This window comes from Acartia tonsa, chromosome 5 (assembly GCF_053477335.1).
Source record: "Acartia tonsa isolate MP-2025a chromosome 5, ASM5347733v1, whole genome shotgun sequence".
NCBI classification, from domain to species: Eukaryota; Metazoa; Arthropoda; class Copepoda; order Calanoida; family Acartiidae; genus Acartia; species Acartia tonsa.
This window is the reverse complement of record NC_137264.1, coordinates 1,397,255-1,421,706: the sequence shown is the minus strand read 5'-3', so window position 1 is coordinate 1,421,706 and position 24,452 is coordinate 1,397,255. Positions and strand designations below refer to the sequence as shown.

The following is a 24,452-nucleotide window of genomic DNA, read 5'->3' as shown; positions in this document are numbered from 1 at the left end:
TCATGTTGATGAAAAACTGGGCCTGATGGTCAACCAGATATGCATCCCTCACCAGGCTGGGCTGGAGGCTGCGGATCAGCCTCAAGGGGCAATCTCTTCCCAGGTGGTCCCACACGTAGGTTGCTTCCCCAGTGATACAGGACAGCTCAGAATGGGGACAATCGAGGGTCAGGTGGTCAGACTGGGACTCCACCCGTCCATCCTCCACCACATAGGTCTCCTCCTTGACCAGCAGCCGCCGCTCCTGGAGCACTAATTCATTGCGGTAGAGCTGGCCCTCAAAGTGGACGTCCTCCCCCTCGCAACCCACCCCCTCGGGGCTGTTGACGAGGGCGCCCACCATATCAATGGTGAAGAACAGGGGGTGGTTCAGCTGGAACGTCAGTGGCTGGGTCTTGCCTGGCAACGTGTATACTCGGTTCCTGGCCAGGTCTCGGCACGCTTCTGGGTCTATCTTGGTTGGCCTCATGAGGGTGGGGACCGAGGTCACCTTGAGGTGACCTCATACCCCACACCTGAATGTCCACTGGGACACGGTGAGCTGACAGCTGAACCCAGTGGTTTCCCTCACCTTGACCTGCTGCAGGACGTGGATGTCATGGCCCAGGGGCACCTCCTGGTGTAGGGGCTCCGTGTCACACATCTTTTCTTTATTGTAAGACGTGACATGGGTGGGGTTGGCACAGTCCCACCCCACCAGGACGTAGCTGGTTGTAGGCCACACGGCTGCCAGCAGGAGGCCCCACAGGACCATCCACCAATGGGAGAGGCTTCCAGGTAACCATCTTCCTCGGGCACGCGGCTGGGGATCTCCGGCTCTGGTCACGGCTGCTTCTTGGGGCTGGACACGGCTGGGCTGCTCCTGGCTAGACACAAATTTCCATTGAGCGTTATCTGTATGCGGCCGAGGCACCCCGATACCCTCCCCAATGACAGACTGGCAAGCGACTGGCACTTGCCTGGGTGTCGGCTCCCCTAGCCCTAAGTGCTCCCTTCCCTGGTCCAAGGCATGCCCAGTGGCATGGGGCTGAAGTGCATGTGGCACAGGCTCGCCCTTACTCACTGCCCTCCCCTGCCCTAGGAACTCAGGTGCATGTGGCACAGGCAAGTCCTTATTTTCCCAATTTTCAATCTCCCCAACCTCGAGTGCAGGGGGCACAGGCAAGGCTGGGTGTTTACAAGGTTTTGGATTCAATACATTTAACAAATTCAACTTATCCTGATGGTGAGCCGCTGGGTTCCCTTGGCTGGTAGAGGGCTCTGGATGGCATGTAGCTGGACTCTCCCTGCAGGCTGGTGGCGCTGGCTGGCATGTAGCTGGGCTCTCCCTGCAGGCTGGTGGCGCTGGCTGGCTGGGGGTGACGGGTGTCACCCCTTCCTCTGGGACCGCTGGCTCGTTCCAGGACTCAGGTCTCTCGGTGGCGGCGACGGTTGTCGCCCCAGACATCAGGTTGGAGGCTGGCTCGTTCCAGGATCCAGGTATCTCGGTGGCGGCGACGGTTGTCGCCCCAGGCACACGGTGGGAGGCGCTGGATAGCACCCCCCCATCATCCCAGGTGGCGACGCCGGGTGGCGTCCCATACATCGATGCAGAGGTGCTGGCTAGCACCTCCTGCCTCTCTCGTTCCGCGGCTGCCAGGGCCTCCCCATACACCGTCTCAGGGACGCTGGGCAGCGCCCCTCCACTCTTGCTGGGTAGGCTCAGTCGGGCAGGTTCCATCATGTTGAGGCTGAAAGGCTGGGGCCTCAGCACCTCTGGCTCGGCTATGTTGTTGGGCTGTATCAGCTCTGGCCCCAGATGGTTAAGACTGAAGCCTAGGCCAACCCGGTTGGGCTCAGCCGCGCCGCCCAGTACGTTGATCCTAGCTGGGACAGTCCCGAACTGCGGCATCCCATCGGCTCGGTCCGCAGCTCTGGGGGCGGCTGCTTGCGGTGGTGGTGCTGGGGGCGCGCTCCCTTCCATATGGGCCACTCTGCTGGGCTTCCCTGGAGGGGCACCTTTGTCGGCGGTGCGCCTGCGGCTGGCTACCTGGGCCCAGTCAGCTCTACACTCGGCCGCCGTGTGGCCGTCATAGTGGCAACGCTCACACTTGGCAGAACGGTCACGGCGTGGCTGGGTGCGCCTCTCCTCTAGGCTAACTTCCACAGGCGTTGGACAGTCTCGAGCTCGGTGGCCTCTCCCCTGGCAGCGGTAGCAGCGGCCTGGAACCTTGTCATCTGGAGCGACCTTCCCCATCTGGTGGAGACCCGGAGCCAAGGAGCCAATCTCCATTGGCTCCGACTCGTCATATTGGGGCAACTGGATGCAGGCAGATCCAGTCAGCCCGTCGGTCGAGTCCACTAAGCACACACCTTCCTTCAGCTGCTTAGTAACCATGGTCACGGTGAACATGGCCTTGCGAGTGTACTCAGGTACACTCGCAATTTCATGGTTCATCATGAGGCGTTTTACATTGGCGTTACGAATTCCACGGTTTAATTCGTCCACCAACAATTCAAGATCCTCATGATTGTAGGCGTCCCTATACAAGGCGCACTTTGTTGATATGTACGCCTGTATAGGTTCTGTCGAGTGTTGCTTGTAGTCCCTAAACGCTTGTTTAAGCGTTTGGGACTCAAAAGCAGGGCGAAATAACAATTCACACTCGGTCTTGACCTGTTCGTAGGTCAAGGCTTGGCCTGCCTCGCCAAACAGATGGGACGCCATTTCCGCCGCTTGCCCTACCAATGACAGTAGTAGGGCGTTGCGGCGGTTGAGGGAATCATGAGGTGGCACGCGGTAAGCCGCCCATGACATCTCCAGTCGGCGGATATGTGCCGACCAGGACTGCTTGGGCGGCCCTCTATACTCCGGCAGATTGCTCAGCATCAGCTTGCGGTACTCGGCTGGGGCCGGCTGAGGGTCATCCTGGAGCCATACTGGGGCTTGGTCACCTCCTGGGACTTGATGCTGGTCCATCGGGTCAACGGTGAAACGGCGGGCACAAAGTTATACAGGACTACAATGAATGGGTTGTCACTTGAGGCTTCCTAGCCTAACAGCCAACACTGTTTGTATCACTAGGTTGGGAGTTTTAGTTGCAAAGATATAACTTAGCTGTACTTATCAATAGTTAGGTGTTGAGGTAGATAGATGTTGAGGGTCTGAACTGCTGTCAGGAACTGATTGGGTTTTCCCTTATCACACTGGAGCTAGGAGGAAAGAAACTTGCAATTCTTTATTTGCTAAAAATACCCCTGTTAGATGCTATGGAGTAGCTCTGCTCTGGTGTGAAAGTGTGTGGGTGTGTGTGTGTGTGTGTGCGTGGAATCTTCTGTCCTTGTAACGCGCGTTCGCGCCGTCAAATCCGCGCACACGGGGAAAACGCGCTCTCACCCCTCAGCTCGCTCCCTCATAGGTCCGCTTCGTCCGTTGGATTTATGATGTTTTCCGCACTTTGTTGCGCTACCCGTGAATGGCGCTCTGTATATCCGATCGCTAGCTCCACACTACAGACGGACTTAGTCTAGTGTGGGTAGGAAGGGGGAAGCGCGTAAGGGGACGGGGGTAACTCCGTCCGTTCCCACTGTGAGGGAGGGGGGTAACTGTGTGCTGGTGTAATGGGGCCTCTGCTTCTTAATCTTAGGCTTATCTGTTATATAACCCTGATTGTATTTGTCTTCAAATGGAGAGGGGCCCCCTCCCCTTCCCTTGGAATAAGGGGTGTATTGTTATTGTGCTGTGGGCTTGAGATTGTTTTGATTATATTACATCTAGCTTTTATTGCTGTCCTTATCACAATTGCATAACAGATTTGTTGACCAACTCTGTTCTATTTTTAGCTGTTATCACAATACACAGTAATCCAAGCCTGTTCTATTCTTAGATTTATCACAACACAACAATTTGTTTGCCAAGCTTTGCTCATAAATCTATTGTTTGGCCATCACATTAGGGTGGTAATCCCTGCAAATGTGATATAATATCTGTCTTCTAGATGGGTGGCTGCGTTGTAGCTTCTCAGGATACTCGGGGTTGACGTAGTTTTTCTCTGTTCTGGTGCACTACACCCGTATGTTAGCTCGCAGCTTGCAGCTATGTGGCATGTTTCAGCCTATCGGCGGCAGGGAATGTCCCGTCCTGCTAGCGCCACTGGTTCGGATCCTGCTATTTCTTGCAGTAAAGTTGGCCTATTTTTCAGCCGTCTACACGTATTTGGCTTGTTTCAGCCGGTCCGCAGGCCTGTTTCAGCCCTTTTGGCGCTCAATTCTCCGTTAGATATCAGCGCTGCTCGCGGTTATTCGTCAGATTTCGCTGTTTTGCTTCCACAACTGCCGGATGCAGAGTTAAACTTTGCTGTCCAGGGTGGGTAATTCAGGTTGCTTGCGTCAGTTTTGCCAGATTCACTGCTGGGAGTACCTTAGCCTCAGATGCGCGTCTGCTCTACACTTGTGGTTCGCCGTAATCTCACACAGCTGTCACCAAAGTTGTGGTATCCGCCGAGGATCAATGGCAGACACCGGAGTTCAATTAGATTACGGCAGTGTGACAGACGTGGACACCTTACTATAGAGAAGCTACGCTTCTCTAGCTTTCACTAGATAATGATCAACATCTACTTTCAGTTGTCACTTTATTGAAGGGTTAAGATATACTGGAGTTATATACAACAAACAATAATTACATGGATAGGAATAAATAATCATAACATAAAAGCATAAATAATACATATACAATGGTCAGTTTGGGCAATAATGATTCCCCCATCCCTGGAAAGGGTGGGGGAGAATTAAGAATACAGTTAACCATAATAAACATGACAGATTCAAATCATTAATTCTAAGCGTAGGGAGGGGGTCACTAAACCCCTTCCCCAGGACTCGGGGGAGGGCCATTGACCCTCCACCGAACCCCAGATCAGGGGTGCCATAGACATGGCTCACGGTTGCCGAATACCACAATACTACACTTATTTTTATTAATACAATGTATCTATTTTTTATAGTTCTAAAATCGTCTAGGATAATGCAATCATAGGTAAAATTAAAAGTGATGGATCCTTGAAGAGAACACATAACATAATATCCACTAGGACCACAACCCCCCCCCTCACCCAAAAAAAATCACTTTAAAGACTCTTGTAGCATAATTTTTCATATGCATAATCATATAAGCCTAAACATAAAAAAGTTGAGCAATAAGCTGATGCAATATACATTACCTATCATGTTTGCTTGCTGTAGTTTGGGAGCAGTAGGTTGTTCATAAATTGAACTATCCATAAAGGCATCAATTGATTGGTCAGCATCATATCCAAGGGCATCTAAATGATTAACAATAATGGCATTTACTAAAAACATGGGGGTCCTAATTATCTAAGAAAGAGCCATTTAGAATCTAAATAATTGATATAAAAAAAAAAACTAGAAATCAACATGTTTAGAATGCTACCTAAAGATTTAAGAGTTAATAAACTTTCTAAATTACGAGGGTAATATAAAGGAAATCATCATACAAACTTTGAAATCAATAAAACAGTTCAAAAATGCTTAAATTAACTATTGAAACAATATGTTATGTTATGTACAATATAATCCAATTTTAGATTAATGAGAAGAATTTTAGAAACACTAATATGAAATTTAAGGTAAAAATCAAATAAATTTTAAGATTAAATGGTATAAATCGTCTTACCTGGGAAAACATTATCAATGGAGTAATCATTATAGAAAGGGTACTCTGGTTGTGTCAGTTCATAAGCACCAGTGTGAGGGTTGTAATCGTAGGTTGGCAGGAAACCAACTTGTGACATTTGTGTACCTTAAAAAATCCCATCCAGTTAAGAAAGCCCTTCATATCTACATAAACCTATTTTAGAATAGCTACTTTAAAATATTATGTATAATTCTATTAAAAATCAACCTTAATATAGCAACCTCTGTACCTTGATAGTAAGTAAAGTAGTGGTTGGGAGAAGACAGTGGTTGGGAGAAGACAGTGGTTGGGAGAAGACAGTGGTTGGGAGAAGACAGTGGTTGGGAGAAGACAGTGGTTGGGAGAAGACAGTGGTTGGGAGAAGACAGTGGTTGGGAGAAGACAGTGGTTGGGAGAAGACAGTGGTTGGGAGAAGACAGTGGTTGGGAGAAGACAGTGGTTGGGAGAAGACAGTGGTTGGGAGAAGACAGTGGTTGGGAGAAGACAGTGGTTGGGAGAAGACAGTGGTTGGGAGAAGACAGTGGTTGGGAGAAGACAGTGGTTGGGAGAAGACAGTGGTTGGGAGAAGACAGTGATTGGGAGAAGACAGTGGTTGGGAGAAGACAGTGGTTGGGAGAAGACAGTGGTTGGGAGAAGACTGTGCTTGGGGAAGACAGTGGCTGGGAGAAGACTGTGCTTGGGAGAAGACAGTGGTTGGGAGAAGACAGTGGTTGGACGAAGACAGTGGTTGGGAGAAGATGGTGGTTGGGAGAAGAGTTGCTTAGAAGAAAAAGGTGGTTAAGAAAATACAGTGGTTAGGGCAGTGGTTAAAAAAAAGATAGTGATTGAGAAAACAAAGAGCTTAAGAAAATACAGTTGTTAAGAGAATTTAGTTTTTGAGAAAGGACAGTGGTTGATGGAAGATCGTGGTTGAGATAATATAGTGGTTACTGACTAGTGCTACTTACATACAAGATTTTAAACCAAGATTCCTCAATTTTTCTTACCTTGAAAGTTGTTCTGAGGTAGAAATCCTTGGTAGTTCATAATTTGTCTTTGTGCCTGTGCCTGTGGCAGTGTTGAAATTTCCGGCTGTTGCTGCTGATCACCTTGGTACTGAAGTTGATGGGTACCTTGTTGATTAAGACCCCCATTCATTGAAGGATAACTCTGATATTTGGAGCGTAATGGAAATCTTGAAAATTATTATCATCCCAGATTGTAAAGTGTGAGAAGATTATTGAATCAATCTAGAATCAAATTATAGACAACACTAATTGGAAGATATAATTTTAATCTTAATATGTCAATTAGGACATTTCTACATAATCCCTCACCACTTAATAAAATCATGTTTTCCATATTTATTCCTGAGTGGGAGAAGGTCCTCTGTTGATTTGATTACCCTCTTGAATATTCTAAATAAAAATTAGACAGTTAGCAGGTTGAATCCATTTTTATGGAAGCAGAAATATAATCTATGATTTCAGTTTTGATCCTCTAAAAAATGTAATGAATGATTTGATTTTCACCTCTCTTGGTAATGATATAACCAAGGCTGATATGTTTTTTGTAATCTACCTTTTCCAATTTTTCCGCTCTTGATGATGACCGATTTTCAAAATTTTTTAGTAATGGATATCTAAATAAAATTTCCCATCATTTAATGAAACATTCATGGAGGTTGGACCGTCTTTTAACAAGTTTTTGGCTATTTTTATACTTTCCCCATATCTTTGGTGTTTATGGTCAGATTTTCAAAATTTTTGTAGAATATTAACATTAATTTTCCAGTTGATACAAAGGTTTTTGGCTATTTTTATATATTTCCTAATATCTTAGAGTTTTTGTTCTGATTTTCAAACTTTTTTGAGAAAAAATCAAAAAAAAATTCCTATTGTTCTGAGCATCCAGTATGTCATCTACTTTGACCTTTGGTATGTCAGTCATCATACAAAATAAAAAGGTTTTTTGTTTAATTTCTCCTATAAATCTATTCTTAATTTAAAAGAATACTCTTACTTTCTACTTGCACATATTCCAATCAACAATTTTGTGCTTCGCTACTTATGGTCCGGATGTTGTCATCCTTGTTGAAATGTACCGTTCCACTTTCAGACGAAACTGGAATGGTGGTTACCACTTTTAAAATAAATATAAGGGGGGGGGGGAGTTTGTACACTTAAATGAAATTCAGTATAAAATTTGTTTTTATAGTTATCAGCCTAATCTCTTCTATGACTGGGTGTACACACAAAACTTTGAAAATTGGATTTCGGCAATTTCCTTCTAGGGGCTTGTGGAGCAAAAGACCCCCCAAAACACTAAAAACATGAGTTCTGAGCTTATTTTTAAAGATATCAACCTGATTTTTAAAAAAAACTTATTTAATATAACTGAACTAAGGAACCGTTACACATTTCATTTTGGGACTTTCCTGCTTGGGGCTTGTGGAGCAAAAGACCCCCCAAAACACTAAAAACATGAGTTCTGAGCTTATTTTTAAAGATATCAACCTAATTTAAAAAAAAAAACTTATTTAATATAACTGAACTAAAGAAACCTTACACATATCATTTTAAGACTTTTCTTCTAAGGGCTTGTGGAGCAAAAGACCCCCTAAAACACTAAAAATATGAGTTCTTAGAAGAGATTTTACAAAAAGAATTAAGTTGATAACTATAAAAACAAGCCCTCACGTCCCTCCCAAACTTTTATACTGAATTTCATTTCCTATAAGTGTACATTTACAAACTTCCTCCCTCCCTTTATGTCGATTTAAATAAGGAAATCAATGTTTATGAATACGCTAGTATGTAAACATTAATGTACCATTCCAGTTTCGTCTCTATTGAACGTGGAATGGTACATTTCAAAAATCATATTATCCATGATGATATCATTACCAAGAGAGGGGAAAATGGAATCATATTTTATGTTTTAATCACATTAACTACTTATGAACAAACAAGTCTGTTCTATATAATAGCTACGAGAAAGATATCGTCCATTAGTATCAATTTTTTTACAATTCTAAAAGAAGAGTAAAGGAAATTGGTATAATTTTCAGCACTTCTAAAAATGAAAATCTACAACTCACTGACATAAAACAACAAACTGACTAAAGGACGGACAGACAGACACTAACACTTAGAGTAGTGTCGCAAATACTGAAATTATCTTAATTTTTGGGACTTACACTGCATTTTTTTGCCTATTTCTGAAGGTTTACCTCTTTTAAATTACACAAATCATGCATTACACTGAATTTTTTTGCCTGTTTCTGCAGGTTTACCTCTTTTAAATTACACAAATCATGCATAGAAGATGCATACAAAAAGAGTCAAAGCATTTCAACTAAATACAGTGTGTTTTTTTTTATGAGAACTTTTTAGAAAGCAATTTTAGGTGTCAACATCTAAAAATGGTTTTAGCGCATTTTTCTTATGTCTAAATCTTCTACCCTTTGCAAGAAAAAAATTTGATTTTCTGTAGTCGACTTTGGGAGGCCAGTAATCCCTCCCTGGTTGAGATATGACCTTTGATATGTGCTAATACATGTATTTAATAGTATCGGTATACATTTTTAGCTCTTTATCTCAACTTTGAAGTGTTAAGCAGCAATTCTTGCAAAAGGTTGAATATTTGAGCATAAGAAAATGCTAAAACCTTTTTTAGATGTTGACACCTATGTTTTGAAGTTTAGATTTTACTGTACTTTTTAAATAAAAACTGAAATATTTTTTTGTTGTTCTATTAATTGCATTAAAAAACGAAGAAAATAAGCCATTAATTCTGATAACTATAAGTGGGGTAAAATTGCTTTCAAAAAAGTTCTCATAAAAAAAACACACTGTAGTACTAATTTAAGACTAAAAAAGTCTTTTAAACATGTTATATAAAACTTACATTTTGATGGGCTTGGTTGGCTTGGTTGTTCAGGTTTGACGGCATAGGATCTAAATATTAAATAAAATTGGGAACTATAACTTTTCAGCACTGATAACCACCCACACCTCACCCCTTCCTTATTTTAAAACAAATTTTAAAGAAGAGGGGCTGTGAATTTTAGGGTTGTGAATTTTGTTTATTAAGGGGGGGGGGGAAGGTTAATGCAACCATCTCGTAATCAGTGAGCAAATGGCGCTTTAGGTCTATTTTCCCTAAATTGAACAAAAAGTTGGAAAAATAATGGCCAACGGCTGAGCCGCCAGCAAGGCAAGCCATCACGAAACCTATCTCCACATAATACTCTTTGCTGCTCCAAAACGTCTTCAAACATTTCTAGCCGCTAGTTGCTGGTACTAGAAATCTAAATATGTTTATTTTGGTTCCATTGGAATTCAGTCCACACGGGATTCAACCCACGGAATTCAGCCCAGCGGGATTCAACCCAACGGTATTCAGCCCACACGGGATTCAACCCACGTGATTCAGCCCACACGTAATTCAGCCCACATGGGACTCAACCCACGGAATTCAGTCCATACGGGACTCAACCCACGGAATTCAGTCCATACGGGACTCAACCCACGGAATTCAGTCCATACGGGACTCAACCCATGGAATTCAGTCCATACGGGACTCAACCCACGGAATTCAGTCCATACGGAACTCAACCCATGGAATTCAGTCCATACGGGATTCAACCCATTATATATCTAAAATTACCAGTTTTCAAAAATATTTTTTTTTAAATTTAAGAACTAAATTTTTAGAAAATTAAAAAAAAAAGTTTTGAAAAAGTTTATGTAAATTTTTTTTATTATAGAAATTATTTTATAAAATATGCTTTATAAAAACATTTGAGAAAAAAAGAATTGTTTTATAAAAATTTGTTTCTCAAATGTGAATAAAAAAAAATCTTTGTTTTTAAAACTGAGAATTCAGTCCACACGGAATTCAACCAAATATAAAAAAAAAATTCTCAGTTTTAAAAACAAATATTTTTTTTTCAAATTTGAGAAACAAATTTTTAGAAAATAATTCTTTTTTCTCAAATTTTTTTATAAGGCATATTTTTTAAAATAATTTCTACAATAAAAAAATTTAAAAAAACTTTTTAAAAAAAATTTCTAAAAATTTTGTTCTCAAATAAAAAAATATTTTTTTTCAAACTGATAATTTTACAAATATAATGGGTTGAATCCCGTGTGGACTGAATTCCGTGGGTTGAGTCCCGTATGGACTGAATTCCGTGGGTTGAGTCCCGTATGGACTGAATTCCGTGGGTTGAGTCCCGTATGGACTGAATTCCGTGGGTTGAGTCCCGTATGGACTGAATTCCGTGGGTTGAGTACTGTATGGACTGAATACCGTGGGTTGAATCCCGTGTGGGCTGAATACCGTGGGTTGAATCCCGTGTGGGCTGAATACCGTTGGGTTGAATCCCGCTGGGCTGAATTCCGTGGGTTGAATCCCGTGTGGGCTGAATTCCAATGGAACCGTTTATTTTGTATCATTTCACATGATTTAAAGAAAAAATATGTTTCAAAAAGTTGATTCCTACATAATTTATGGCAGATTTGCCCTAAAAATAGCCAAAAAAAACTGATAAACATAAAACGTTACTTGCCGTTAGCCGTTACTTTTTCAACTTTTTGTTCGATTTAGGGAAAATAAACTTACTAAGGATTACTCATGCAAAATTTCAGATCGAAATTCAAATTCTAAGTGACATTTGCTCACTGATTATGAGATGGTAGCATTAACCCCCCCCCCCTTACTTTAGGTTAGGGTACTGGGTAGCCCAGCTGGATAAAGCCACTGAAGGTATAGGATCCAAGGGGTTAAGGCCCCCCTCAAGTGTTAGCATAGAAAAACTACCATCCTTATTTTCATTCAATTAAAAATAAGGGAATGGGGCATCAGTGACCAACCAGACACTTGCATTAATAATTTAAACTAAAATAACCTGAATGAAGAAAAACTAAAAATGGATTGATTCAGTTCATAGTAATTGCTATAAATACACTAATAGACAAATTATTTCAGGCATAAGTTTCAAGTATGCCATCAAACATGTATAATTTTTGTTCTACAATAAATAAACAATTACACTAAATTAGTAGTCATGCTGGTTTTGAAAAAAAAAGCCAGCTATATATAATTACGATTTTCAAGTCTTGATATTATTAAAACTACATGGTGGAAAATTTAAATTCTTTCATATACATGCCCTATAAATGTAGTTTAAACCGTAAAAGAGGAAAAAATATGCATGCAGTAAATTCAAGTTTAAATGCATTTCGAGCAACTACCCCTTTGCAATAGAATTATGAGATAAAGAAGACTAATATATAGTAAAGAAATTGGTCATAAATTTGTCCTGCCGTTTCAGTGCTTCGCTTTTATGGTTGTTGTCATCCTTGTTTTTTTAAAGTTTCTCTGGGTAATCAGTTAAACAAATTTATCCTAAAAGAACCACTCAAAAAATGAACTGTGGTTAAGATGATTTTCAGGATAAAAAGATATAAACACAATTTAAAAAAGTACGGAAAAATCACCTTCACCTACAGATAACTCAGGGAAGTAGTTTTCCACTACCAATTTGGGACGTCCGTTACTCGGCGACGGGGTAGGCATGGGTGCCTCTCCAGAACCAGGAGCCTGGAATAATTCAGGATAATAAGTTTTGTTGGCTTGGGCTTTTTTGGGGCTTGGGATTTGGCCCCTTAGGGCTATCAAAGCTGGTTCTAATCTTATATTTTTTTTCATTCCAATATCCAGATAAAGCTGTCTACAATATGATGCGATAAAAAAATGCTGTTCTACTACATGGTCCCCATAATGGTTTTATTTGAGTAGATTACGTACTAGAATTGGGCCGGATATCCGGCCTTTTTCAATATCCTACCGGATACAGGATATTGAAACTATCCGGCAATATATTTTTTTATATTTTACAACAAAAATCTCTGCTTTTAAAAAAATTTTAATGGCTGTAATTTTTTTATTATTGAATCTAGAATAACAATTTTTTCTGTAATGTTTATCTTATGTAAACATTCTAATATCCAGATAAAGCTGTCTACAATATGATGCGACAAAAACATATTAGTCTCTGGAATGTAGTGTTTACAAACAAAATGGACCCATTCATCATAAAATAGTTTTTACTGACGGTTAATGTTAATTGAAAGTTTTTGTAATTGTTTAATGTTTCAGGTCATCTTTTAAACCCAAATTATAATCTGCAGCAAGGGGGAGGGGGTTAATACAACCATCTCGTAATTAATGTATAAATGGCACTTAGAATTCAAATTTTGATCTAAAATTTTGCATGAGTAATCCTTAGTAGGTCTATTTTCACTAAATCGAACAAAAAGTTGGAAAAGTAACGGCTAACGGATCAGCCGTTTAGCCATTTTTTGGCATTTTTAATGCAAATCCATCACAAAACCACATAATACTCTTTGCTGCTCCAAAACGTTTTCAAACGATTCTAGCTAGTAGTTGCTGGTACTAGAAATCTAAAATTTTTTTTGCATCATTTCACATCATTTAAAGCAAAAATATGTTTTAAAAAGTTGATTTCTACGTAAGGGGGGGGGGGTTTTAATGCAACCATCTCGTAATCAATGTATAAGTGGCACTTAGAATTTGAATTTCGATCTGAAATTTTGCATGAGTAATCCTTAGTAGGTCTATTTTCACTAAATCGAACAAAAAGTTGGAAAAGTAACGGCTAACGGCTCAACCGTTTAGCCATTTTTTGGCATTTTCAATGCAAATCCATCACGAAACCTATCTCCACATAATACTCTTTGCTGCTCCAAAACGTTTTCAAACGATTCCAGCTGGTAGTTGCTGGTACTAGAAATCTAACAATCATTTAATGCAAAAATATGTTTTTTAAAAGTTAATTTCTACGTAATTTATGACAGATTTGCTCTAAAAATATCCAAAAAAAAACCGGCTAAATGGCTGAGCTGTTAGCCGTTACTTTTCAACTTTTTGTTCGATTTAAGGAAAACTAGAAGCTTCGCCCCTAGCCTCTAGGGGCTTTCCCCAAGAAGTGATCAAAAAAAATTTAGGGGAAATTCGTAAAAGGACCAAGGAAATCTTCTGCAAAAAAAAGAACAGAGGAAATCTTCTGCAAAAAAAAAAAAAAAATGGGGTGGGGGGGATTTTTTGATTTTTTGGGGGGTTGAATGTGTCCCACCCCCCAAGAAAATAGCCTAAAACCACCACATGGCCAGTAGGAATATTCCCTGAAGAGAAGAATCCGATCGGTTCAGTGGTTACCGAGATCTTAAGCTTCAGATGGACAGACATCAAGCTACTTTGTATTATAGATAGACCTACCAAGGATTAATCATACAAAATTTCAGATCGAAATTCGAATTCTAAGTGCCATTTATACATTGATTACGAGATAGTTGCATTAACCCCCCCCCCCCCCCCCTCTTAATCCAACCCCAACTTATTTAATTTCAGAAATCATACATGTAAAAAACTGAAGTTAAAAATACTTTTTGTTTACCTTATCCTTTGCTCCATCCGTTGCAATACTGTTTAACACAGAGAAAGGATCAACCTTCTTCTCTCCAATAGTATCTTGAGAGGCTGCTTCTGAGGATTTTCCAGGTGAAGAATTGATAGGTTTTTTAGAGGTCTGTGGTGACAGGGGAGTTATTCCCAACTAAAAATTAAAGGAGAATCAGCAAGACTTACCCTTTAAAATCTGATAAGTAGAATCATGTTGGTCTGTCCATCCCCAAAGATCTCACTAACAGCTGAACTGCTGTTCTACTAAATGGTCCCCATAATGGTTTTATTTGAGTAGAATGTACCTACGTACGTCACGGACAGTTAGCTCTTTTCGTTAATTTAAACAGGTTAGAATTGTCCTTTCGATTCGAAACTTTGCAGGATAATTTCTGTAGTGTACAATTTAGAAAGCGTAGCAACTCTATAATTGTTAGCAGAATGTCCGTACGTCCATTTTAAACATGTTGATTTTTTAACTTTTTCATTAACAAATTTTATGTGATAAAAATTATCAGATTGATTTGATTTTTGGAATACTGATTCCTAGGACAACAAAGAAGGATGCTAAAAGCGAAACATCTCTACAATAAAGTCTTAAAAATGCAAGTATGTCCTTAAACAATATCCTGTATTTAAGCAGTTTTTCAACAAATTTACTTACAATTTTGCTCCGATTTTTATATATTTATATTCTGATTATTCAGTTCTGACACTCTACAAATGTTAATGTCAGTTTGTCCTACCGTTTCAGAGCTTCGCTTGGTGGATGTTGTCATTCTTGTTTTAGTATGGTTCATTACTTTTCTAATCAACTAGCGGCTTCGCCTCTAGCCTCTAGGGGCTTTGTCCCAAGAGATTATAAAAAAAATAAGAAGGACCAAGGAAATCTCCTGCAAAAAAAAGGGACCAAGGATATCTCCTACAAAAAAAAATGTGAGGGGATTTTTTTTTGTTTTTTTGGGGGGTTGGGGATATCCCACCCCCCAAGAAAATAGCCTAAAACCACCACAGGACCAGTAGGTATATTCCCTGAAGAGTAGAGCCCATTCGGTTCAGCGGTTACCGAGATCTTAAGCTTCAGACGGACAGACAGACAGACATCGTTCTACTTTGTATTATAGACTAGCGGCTACGCCCCCTAGAAGCCTCTAGAGGCACTTAAGGTAGGAAGAGGAAAAGTCGACCTCATCCAATTTAAAATTTGAATTTTTGAAAAAGTAAAAAAAATACTTTTTTGGGAGAGGGGGTGAAGACACCCTCCCCAAAAATAGTTTAAAACCTTCTTAAGACCTATAAGAAGCTTCACTGTAAAGGAGAACAATATCGGTTCAGCGGTTAGCGAGATCCTAAGGATTATATAATAGGATTGAATTAATTTTTAATTAAAAGTGACTGAACAAGGACACTTACTTTCGAGGTAGGGGCAGGCGAGGAGGCGGAGGCGGAGGAGAACATGCTGTAGAAAGATTTAAACCAGTTTGAACCACGCTCAATCGACTCGGCATCTCGCCTCCGTCTTTCCACAAATATATGCTTTATAGATAACTAGCGGCTACGCCCCCTAGAAGCCTCTAGGGGCACTTAAGAGGGAAAAGTCGACCTCATCCCATTTTAAATATGAGTTTCAAAAGAGTAAAAAAATATTTTTATAGGGGGGGGGGCGGAGGGGGTGAAGACACCCTCCCAAAAAATAGTTTAAAACCTTCCCAGGACCTATAAGAAGTTTCACTGTAAAGGAGAACAATATCGGTTCAGCGGTTAGCGAGATCCTTCGGGACAGACAAAAAAAGCTTACTACTTTATATAATAGGATAGATATGTATTGTTCCAAGGCGAGAATGACAAAATGTATTTATAAGTAGCGAACATAAAAATAACTGTTCAAATATTAACAAGTTTTATTTACGCTGAATATGGCCAACCTTTATAGTGTACGCGCTGCTAAGGGTTTAAGCTGTTTTGGAGAAGGGTATCTCCCAATTAAAAATTTTACCCCTAATTTTTTAAAATCTCAAAACTGAAAGGTCGAATTCCCTTCACACCCTAGGCCTCTAGGGGCGTAGTCGCTAGTAAATATGTATAAAGTATTTATTCCTTTTTCCCATAGGTCCTGCGTCAGCTGTGCTGCAGATAATCAGCAATGTCAGCAGCAGCCAACAGGCTGACGAACCTGACAACCTCATCTGAAAACAAGAACGATACATTACCTAAACTTCTATACATAACAGGATTTTCCATATAGCTTCAATCCAATCACTAACAATTTTTATTTTAGTCGACTTACCTTAGTCGTCAACTAAAAACTTTTTGGAAGCGAAGCTTTTCCATAATGCACTTTGTCCATCCATCCATTCTCGCCTCCCTCTTAAGATAGAAAATCTTATAACTTTTGTTGACGATTGCCCGTACCAATAAGTATCCAGTATATAATTAACCTGTTTCATCGGTTTTTTACTTATTTCAGTGAGATTTTGCATATACTTTCTTAATTTACTTTTTGTAATATGACAACGTCTGCTCTATAACTTTCTTTGTCCGTTTGTACATTCTATGTTTTAGCATTTCGCTACTTATGGAACTTGAAATCCTCGACTTCATTTCATATCGATTAACTCAATTAAGGAATTTAACTAACACATAACACAAAATTACATGCATCACTCACGGCAGTCTCTCGCTTACTGGTCGTACATGTGTACACTTTGTTTACTTTTTTTTCGAATTTAAAAAAAAATCTTGATAATTATATTATAATATTTGGATAAAAAATTTTAAAATGATTACTATTATTCGAAATTGAGCAAATTAGTTTTTTTTCTCAATTAAATAGATTATACATATGATTTTACAATATTCAAAGAGCTTATTACTGTAAATAATGATACAAAGAGAATATGTGTTGAGAAGTGGAATAATAGTTCTCGCATTCATTCGAATCCGGTGGATAGGAACCGGTTCTCAACGAATTATATCCAGCTTTCTACGAATATAAAAATGAACAATCATAAGATTAAAAAAAACAGTTTTTTTAGCCCGTGCCTTCGGCACCTCGGGTCTAAAAAAACTGGTTTTAATCTTATAATTATACATTCTATATCCGCGGAAAGCCGTTTATAATACGATGAAAGAAATGTATTTAATGGTTTGTCCTGTCATAATCATATTTTCATTTTAAAAATTCGACAGCGCTTTTCAGGCGGTTTCCCTAAAAGTGTCTGAGAAGCACTGAAACCCACCACCTCCCTTTTTTTATAAAATAAATTAGAAATAAAGGGAAGTGGAAGAGTTTTTCGTTTACTAGCGGCGACAAGCCTAGCGTCTAGGGGCGAGGAAAGGCAGCAAAAAAAATCTTAAAGCATCCCAAGACTTAAATCTAAAAATAAAATAGCCTAAAGCCATTCCGGGGCCTATTTGAATCTTCCCTAAAAGGTAAACTCAATCAGGTCTTAGTTATCGAAATCTGACAAGAAAAGGTGGAGTCTAAAAGGGTCCTGAATGTCCTGCTTGTACTGTCAGATATCTTAAATTTTTACGTGTTCCTTTTTGACGACTTTTTATACAGTTTTGTACTATGAGAGGTGTACTTGGAATTTATAGTTGGGTGGGGAACACGAATATAATAGTGTGTTAACACTTTATGGACGAAATTGGCAAACTTTCTATTAAAAAGTTATGAGCTATTTTTTTAAAGAAAATTTAATAATAATGGGAATAAGATATTTAAGAATATCGCATTAATATTGAAAGAGGACAATGAATAGAAAAATTAATATCATTATGAATCTTTTGAAGCGAAGCTTTTCTAAAATTATGGTTACTTTGTCCGCCCTAAGCCCGCAGCGCTCGGCTCCCTAGTCTGCCTAGCCGCAGCGCTCGGCCCTCTTGCCTGCCTAGCCGCAGCACTCTGCCCCCTTGCCTGCCTAGCCGCAGCGCTCGGCCCCCTTGCCTGCCTTGCTAGAAAAAAACGCCGATAATTAATTTAGGCATGCTAGAATTACCCTATGAATTTCAAAATTTGTATTATCATTCTTAATCTTAATGCATTATTTATAGGTCGTAGCAACTCTAAAAAACTCTGTATAATCTTTAACAAATGTCTGTATGTCACTTTCAAACATGATTTTTAAAACATTGATTTTTAGGACGTTAAGGAACAATGTAATAATTAATGCAAATTGATAATCAAGTATAAAAATGTTGAAAAAAAGTTTCAGGAGTTTTTTATAGGAGCCGAGAAAATCACGTTTTCCTTAAACTAATACATACAGACAGACGGACATAAGGACAGACGGACATTTTAAATTATAGAGTAGCTTCGCTACTAATAATCAAGTATAAGAATGTTGACAAGAAGTTTCTGCCTTTTTTCTTTTATAGGAGCCGAGAAAATCATGTTTCCCCCAAACTAAGACATACGGACAGATGGACAGACGGACATTTCAAATTACAGAGTAGCTTCGCTACTAAAAATGTTAATTCACAATTAACAAAGATGACAACATCCGTTATTAGCGAAGCACAGATGTATCCTATTGTATAAAGTAGTAAGCTTTTTTGTCTGTAGCTTCTTATTAGTCCAGGGAAGGTTTTAACTATTTTAACTATTTAAAACAATAACTCTTATAGAGTTTCAGAAGCAGAACATTAATTTTTAAGTCTAAACAAAATTATACATAAATGTATTGCAAAATTGCACATATATAGGATCAAATAAAAGGGCATACTTTCATTTTTAGGATTTTATTGTAGAGTTGCCTTGCTTATAATACTTTACCTTGTTGTCCTAAGAATCAATATTCCAAAAATCAGATGAATAGGAGAAGCATATTATACAACAACATGTTGTCAAAATGCTAAGCTTTATAAATTGTACCTAACTGTCATGGGAATCATCATGCAAAGTTTGATATCGATGGGACAATTCTAACATGCCGAAATTAACGAAAAGAGCTAACCATTACGGACGGACCGACCCTAATTTTACAAAACTCTCTCTTATTTGACAAAAAGGCGGGGTAGTTTATTGTTTGTTTTTAAAAGCGAAGCTTTTCTATAATTAAAGCCAGTCTGTCCGTCAGTCCGTCCGTAACGGTTAGCTCTTTTTGTTAATTTAGACATGTTAGAATTGTCCTAGCGATTTCAAACTTTGCATGATAATTCCTATAACAGTTAAGTAAAGATTTATGAAGCGTAGCAACTCTATAATCCTTACTAGAAAGTCCGCACGTCCAACCTTTTTAATGTTTTTTTTTTATATCTTATAATCAATCTTTATATCTGATTTTTAAAAGCGAGGCTTTTCTATAATTAGGGTCAGTCTGTCCGTACGTCCGTCCATAACGGATAGCTTTTTTCGTTAATTTAGGCAAGTTAGAATTGTCCTATTGATTTCAAATTTTGCATGGTGATTCCTTTAGTAGTTAGGTACGATTTAGAAAGCGTAGCAACTCTATAATCATTACCAAAATTTCCGTACGTCCATTTTAAACATAATGATTTTTCTACTTTTTTAACAACAAATTTTACTTTTTAAAAGCGAAGCTTTTCTATAATTAGGGTCTGTCCGTCCGTCCGTAACGGATGTTTTTTTCCGTTAATTTAGGCATGTTAGAATTGACCTATCGATTTTAAATTTTGCATGGTGATTCCTTTAATAGTTAGGTACGATTTAGAAAGCGTAGCAACTCTATTATTATCACAAAAATGTCCGTACGTCCATTTTAAACATAAAGATTTTTTTACTTTTTTAACAACTAATTATTATGTGATCTAATCATCCGATTGATCTGATTTTTGGTATATTGATTCCTGGGACAGCAAAGTATAATGTAATAAGCGAAGCAACTCTATAATCAAGTCCTAAAAATGTATGTATGTCCTGACATTATCCTGAATCAAGCAGTTTTTCAACAAATTTACTTACAACTTTGCTTTGACTCTTATACATTTATATTATGATTATTCAGTTCTGACACTATACAAGTGTTAATGTCCTACCGTTTCAGTGCTTCGCTTTTATGGATGTTGTCATCCTTGTTTAACAACAAATGTTTATGTGATCTAATCATCCGATTGATCTAATTTTTGGTATATTGATTCCTAGGACAACAAAGTATAATATTATAAGCAAAGCAACTCTATAATCAAGTTCTAAATATGTAAATATGTCCATAAACATTATACTGTATAAAGCAGTTTTTCAACAAATTTACTTACAATTTTGCTCCGACTCTTATACATTTATAATCTAATTATTCAGGTCTGACACTATATAAGTGTTCACGTCCGTTTGTCCTACCGTTTCAGTGCTTCACTTTTATGGATGTTGTCATCCTTGTATTAATACCGTTTCCTATTACATCTAGGTATAATGTTATAAGCGAAGCATCTCCAAAATCAAGTCCTAAAAATGTAAGTATGTCCTTAAACAGTGTCTGTATTTTAGCAGTTTTGCCTACAATTTTGTTGACAAATATACATTTATATTCTTCTGCTTATTTAGTTCTGACACTCAAGGGTTTATGTTCGTTTGTCCTACTGTTATGGAGCTTCTCTTTTATGGATGTTGTCATAATTGTTTTACTGTAGGTCAGGCATTATGTTATAATACAAATAATTTCTATTATCAAGCTTTATAATATAAGATAAAATCCTAAAACCTAATTGTACAACAATTAATTTAGGTTAGGTTAGATTTAGTCATATTAGAATAGGTATTTTAAAGAGGTACTAGCTAGGAGCATGGACTTAAGTCAAAATATATCTATTTTTCTCAACAATATTCCTAGTTTTAAAGAGTTCGCTTATCAGGCAGTCTAATTTAATAAGCTTCACATGTTTAAATATGAAATCCTTGTTATAATCGAAGCTTTTCTACAATTAAGATTGCTCCGTCTGTCCATTATTGTTCTATCTATTTCAAACTATGCATGTAGAACAGTGGGAAAAGAAGAAAAGGTGTTTTAATTGAAATGAAAAAATCAATCAAAACATTTTTAATTATTAATTTATTACCTATTCTTTTTCAACTAAATTGTAGGTAATTTTGATGAAATAAAATCTTAATTTAGAAAAGCTTAAATTAAAACAATTTTTTTTTATAATTTTCCCAACAAGAAATAACGTAAATTTTTCATAAATAAAGAGATGAAAAAAAGGAAGTATATGATAAAAAACCATTATAAGTGACAAAATTATGTGTTTATTATGATACGGAATTTCGGTTAACAATAATTATGCAATAACATTTTTTATTAAAAATATTAATATGTACTCTATTACCTTTTCATGGAAACAAAGACAAGATTGGGGGCTCTACTTATAGTCAAACAAAAAGGGGGAAATGAACCCACCATCTAATTTGTTATTTAATAGATACATTACTTACAATTTTATGATAAGAAAAGGTAAAATAGATAATTTTGAAAGCGAAGCCATTCTATAATTGGGATCAGTCCCTCCTTACGTCTGTATGTCAGTTTTTACGTTACAAGCAGCTCTTATTGTTAATCTAGACATGTTAAAATTTCCTATTAATTTCATTTTTTCAATATCTAAGCGATTTTAGTATTTTTAGATTAAATCTTTAATAGGTTTTTTTTGGCTGTTTTTATATTTTTCACATTTCCCGATTGTATCTTTTGTGGTCTGATTTTAAAAACTTCAGTAAATAAGGGTATTAAAATTGAATTTTCCATCATTGTAAGGTATCTGTAGATGACAGGGCAAGTAACTTTTTCTTATTTCACATATTTCTTCATTTCTTGATAATGATAACCCTTTGTTCTTATCATCCTTAACCCCTAAAAGTAAGGCCCCTTGCTGCGCCTATTAGTCGGGGGGGGGGGGGGGTGCAACGCCCCCCCCCCCCTCTTATTATCTCAGCTCCTATTAGAGCTAGAAAGCTAAGAAAATTTGTGCATGTTCCCTGTTTAATAATAAATTTCCAACTAAAAGTGAGTCAAAGTCAATTTCAGCTTCCTTCACCCCTTTATTTAACAATCTTTGTTTTTAGGTCCTTTTTTATTAAACAATTTTAAAAGGCTGCCATTTTCTAAATTTTGAAGCTAGAAAACTATTTTTTTTTCAGAAAATGTTATCTTTATGTAAATTTTGTATTACAAATCTCAAAACATAAATTTTGGCGGGCACAGCTGTACTTGGCAGCTGCCAGCTGCCGCAGTCATCAGGTAAACTACGGCAGATCATAATGAAATTTTATTATGTTATTAAATGCCCCCCCCCCCCTTCAGTTTTTCATGTGTAAAAGATTGAAAACCATAAATAAGTGACTTATTACATATGGATATAACATATACCAGAGACTTAAACAAAGAATTTACCTTACAAAGATACTAAATATCCTCTTTTAGTAAATCCCTATATGAATTATAAGTATAATTAAGATAAACATTTTCTTAAATATTTGCTTTTCTACCTTAAAAATAAAAAAAAATACTTTGACTGACTTATAGTCTAAATTCATTATTAAACAGTGGCCTTGCATAATTCTTTTTAGGACTCTAGCTCTGAAAAGAGCTGAAATAAAAGCAAGGGTGTTCATGCCACCCCCCCTCCCTTCCTACAGATTAGGGTCTGAAAAGGGGCCCGACTTTTAACCCTTAACGGTCAGGGGGGGGGGGTTGAATGCCCCCCCCCCCATCCGGTTTATCTATCCTCTTTTCTGTGTGAGAAAGATAAAGAGCCCAAACTGTATGACTTTTATAAGTATGGGTATGACACATAACTGAGAGTTAAAACTTTTTGAATATCTCAATCCTGGCGGGAACAGGATGCCAGCAAACCTGGAAATTTCATCCAGGTAAAAAGCAAATATATTTTTGTGACTTAAACAAAGCATTTTATCTTACCAAAATACTGTAATATCCTCTAGTGATACATCCTCAGATGAAATACTGGTGTTCAAGTAAATTTCAGGTTCCAGGTATGATCCTTCAGGTCCTGATCCTCCAGATCTCCAGAAATCTTTAAAAGACTCCTGTGACCGCAATTTTTGACTTAGAGACTTCAAATTGCTTTTCTTACATGTCTACATAATGTATTAAAATTTCATAAAGATCCGCCAACATTTTCCGCGGACTGTGGCGGCTTGCAGCTACCAAGTACAGCTGCGGCCGCTAGAACTTATGTTTTGATATTTCTAATATAAAATTTACTTAAAGATAAACATTTTCTGCAACAAAATTGTTCTTCTTGCTACAAAAATAAAAAAATTACAGCTGTTTGAAATTTTTAAGTAGAAAAGGACTTAAAAACAAAGGTTGGTTAATAAAAGGGTGAAGGAAGCGAAAATTGACTTTGATTCACTTGAGGTCAGAAATTCATTATCAAACAGGGGACCTGCAGAATTTTTTTTTAACCCTCTAGCTCTAATAGGAAATGAGATAATAGAGGGTAGCGTTGAACGCAACCCCACCCCCACCCCAACCCCAATCATAAAATCATAAAAAATGTTGTCAAAAAGAAAAAATTTGCATTTTATAATGAACGTCTGGAATTTCTGGTTGACTTTTTATATCGTACAGGCACCCTACTACTACGTTGGAAATCAATAAGACAACTCTAAAATTCCTAATGACAATAAAAGCTATCCGTTATTAACAGATCAACCAACGGACCATTTATAAGCTTTTTTTATTTACACAAGTATCATAAAAAATGTTATTAAAAAGTGTACATGGACGCAAGGATTTTTTATTAACAATAAGCAATAATTGTTACCAACAGAAAGGCGGACCAACCTCAACTATACAAAAGCTAAACTTTTAGTGATTATAGAAAAGCTTTCTTTTAAAAAAAGTTGATTAATTTAATTCATTAAAAATGTCGCACATTACTGAGTTTGCGTTTTTTGAGATAGACCAAATTACATTCAGGACCCTTTTAGACTCCACCCAAGAAAAATCTTAGTATTCTTCTATTATTTAAAGTGGAAAGCTTTTCGTTGTCTGTAGCAAAGGAAAGGTTTTTAACTATTTTGGGGGAAGGTAATTCCACCCTTAGGATGTGTCCCACCCCAACTTCAGTGCCCCTCGATGCTTCTAGGGGCGTAGCCGCTAGTTATATGTAATTAGATTTATTAAGGCAGGTTGAGTTAGGTTGTATTGAGTACTGAGCTGGATATTTAAATCATTTTAGTGGTGAGCCAGATCGGCGTGAGCCAACTTTCCACTAATGAGAGCACAACATTTTATGAAATGCCGCGCTGTGATTGGCTGAAATTCGGCGCTCCCCGATCTGGCTCACCACTAAAAAAATTTATGGA

At 38.1% G+C, this 24,452-nt stretch overlaps 1 protein-coding gene across 5 annotated transcripts in view; it reads right to left on the bottom strand.

The window, feature by feature from the left end:
- LOC145318503 (uncharacterized) overlaps window positions 1–16,813 on the bottom strand; it is a 37,523-nt gene extending 20,710 nt beyond the window's left edge. For 3 of the 5 annotated variants that reach the window (XM_080159784.1, XM_080159786.1, XM_080159787.1), the window contains exons 1-9: window positions 16,261–16,813; window positions 15,578–15,682; window positions 14,160–14,318; window positions 12,181–12,283; window positions 9,584–9,633; window positions 7,049–7,092; window positions 6,682–6,848; window positions 5,675–5,800; window positions 5,202–5,303 (exon numbers count right to left, since the gene is read on the bottom strand). In XM_080159784.1, the coding sequence (XP_080015910.1) occupies window positions 5,202–5,303; window positions 5,675–5,800; window positions 6,682–6,848; window positions 7,049–7,092; window positions 9,584–9,633; window positions 12,181–12,283; window positions 14,160–14,318; window positions 15,578–15,682; window positions 16,261–16,371 (967 nt within the window). In that variant the 5' untranslated portion in view covers window positions 16,372–16,813. Of the gene's footprint in view, window positions 1–5,201; window positions 5,304–5,674; window positions 5,801–6,681; window positions 6,849–7,048; window positions 7,093–9,583; window positions 9,634–12,180; window positions 12,284–14,159; window positions 14,319–15,577; window positions 15,688–16,260 lie in introns of all 5 variants that reach the window. The other 2 variants (XM_080159788.1, XM_080159785.1) reach the window with 2 other exon arrangements.
- Between the last annotated feature and the right edge of the window lie 7,639 nt (window positions 16,814–24,452).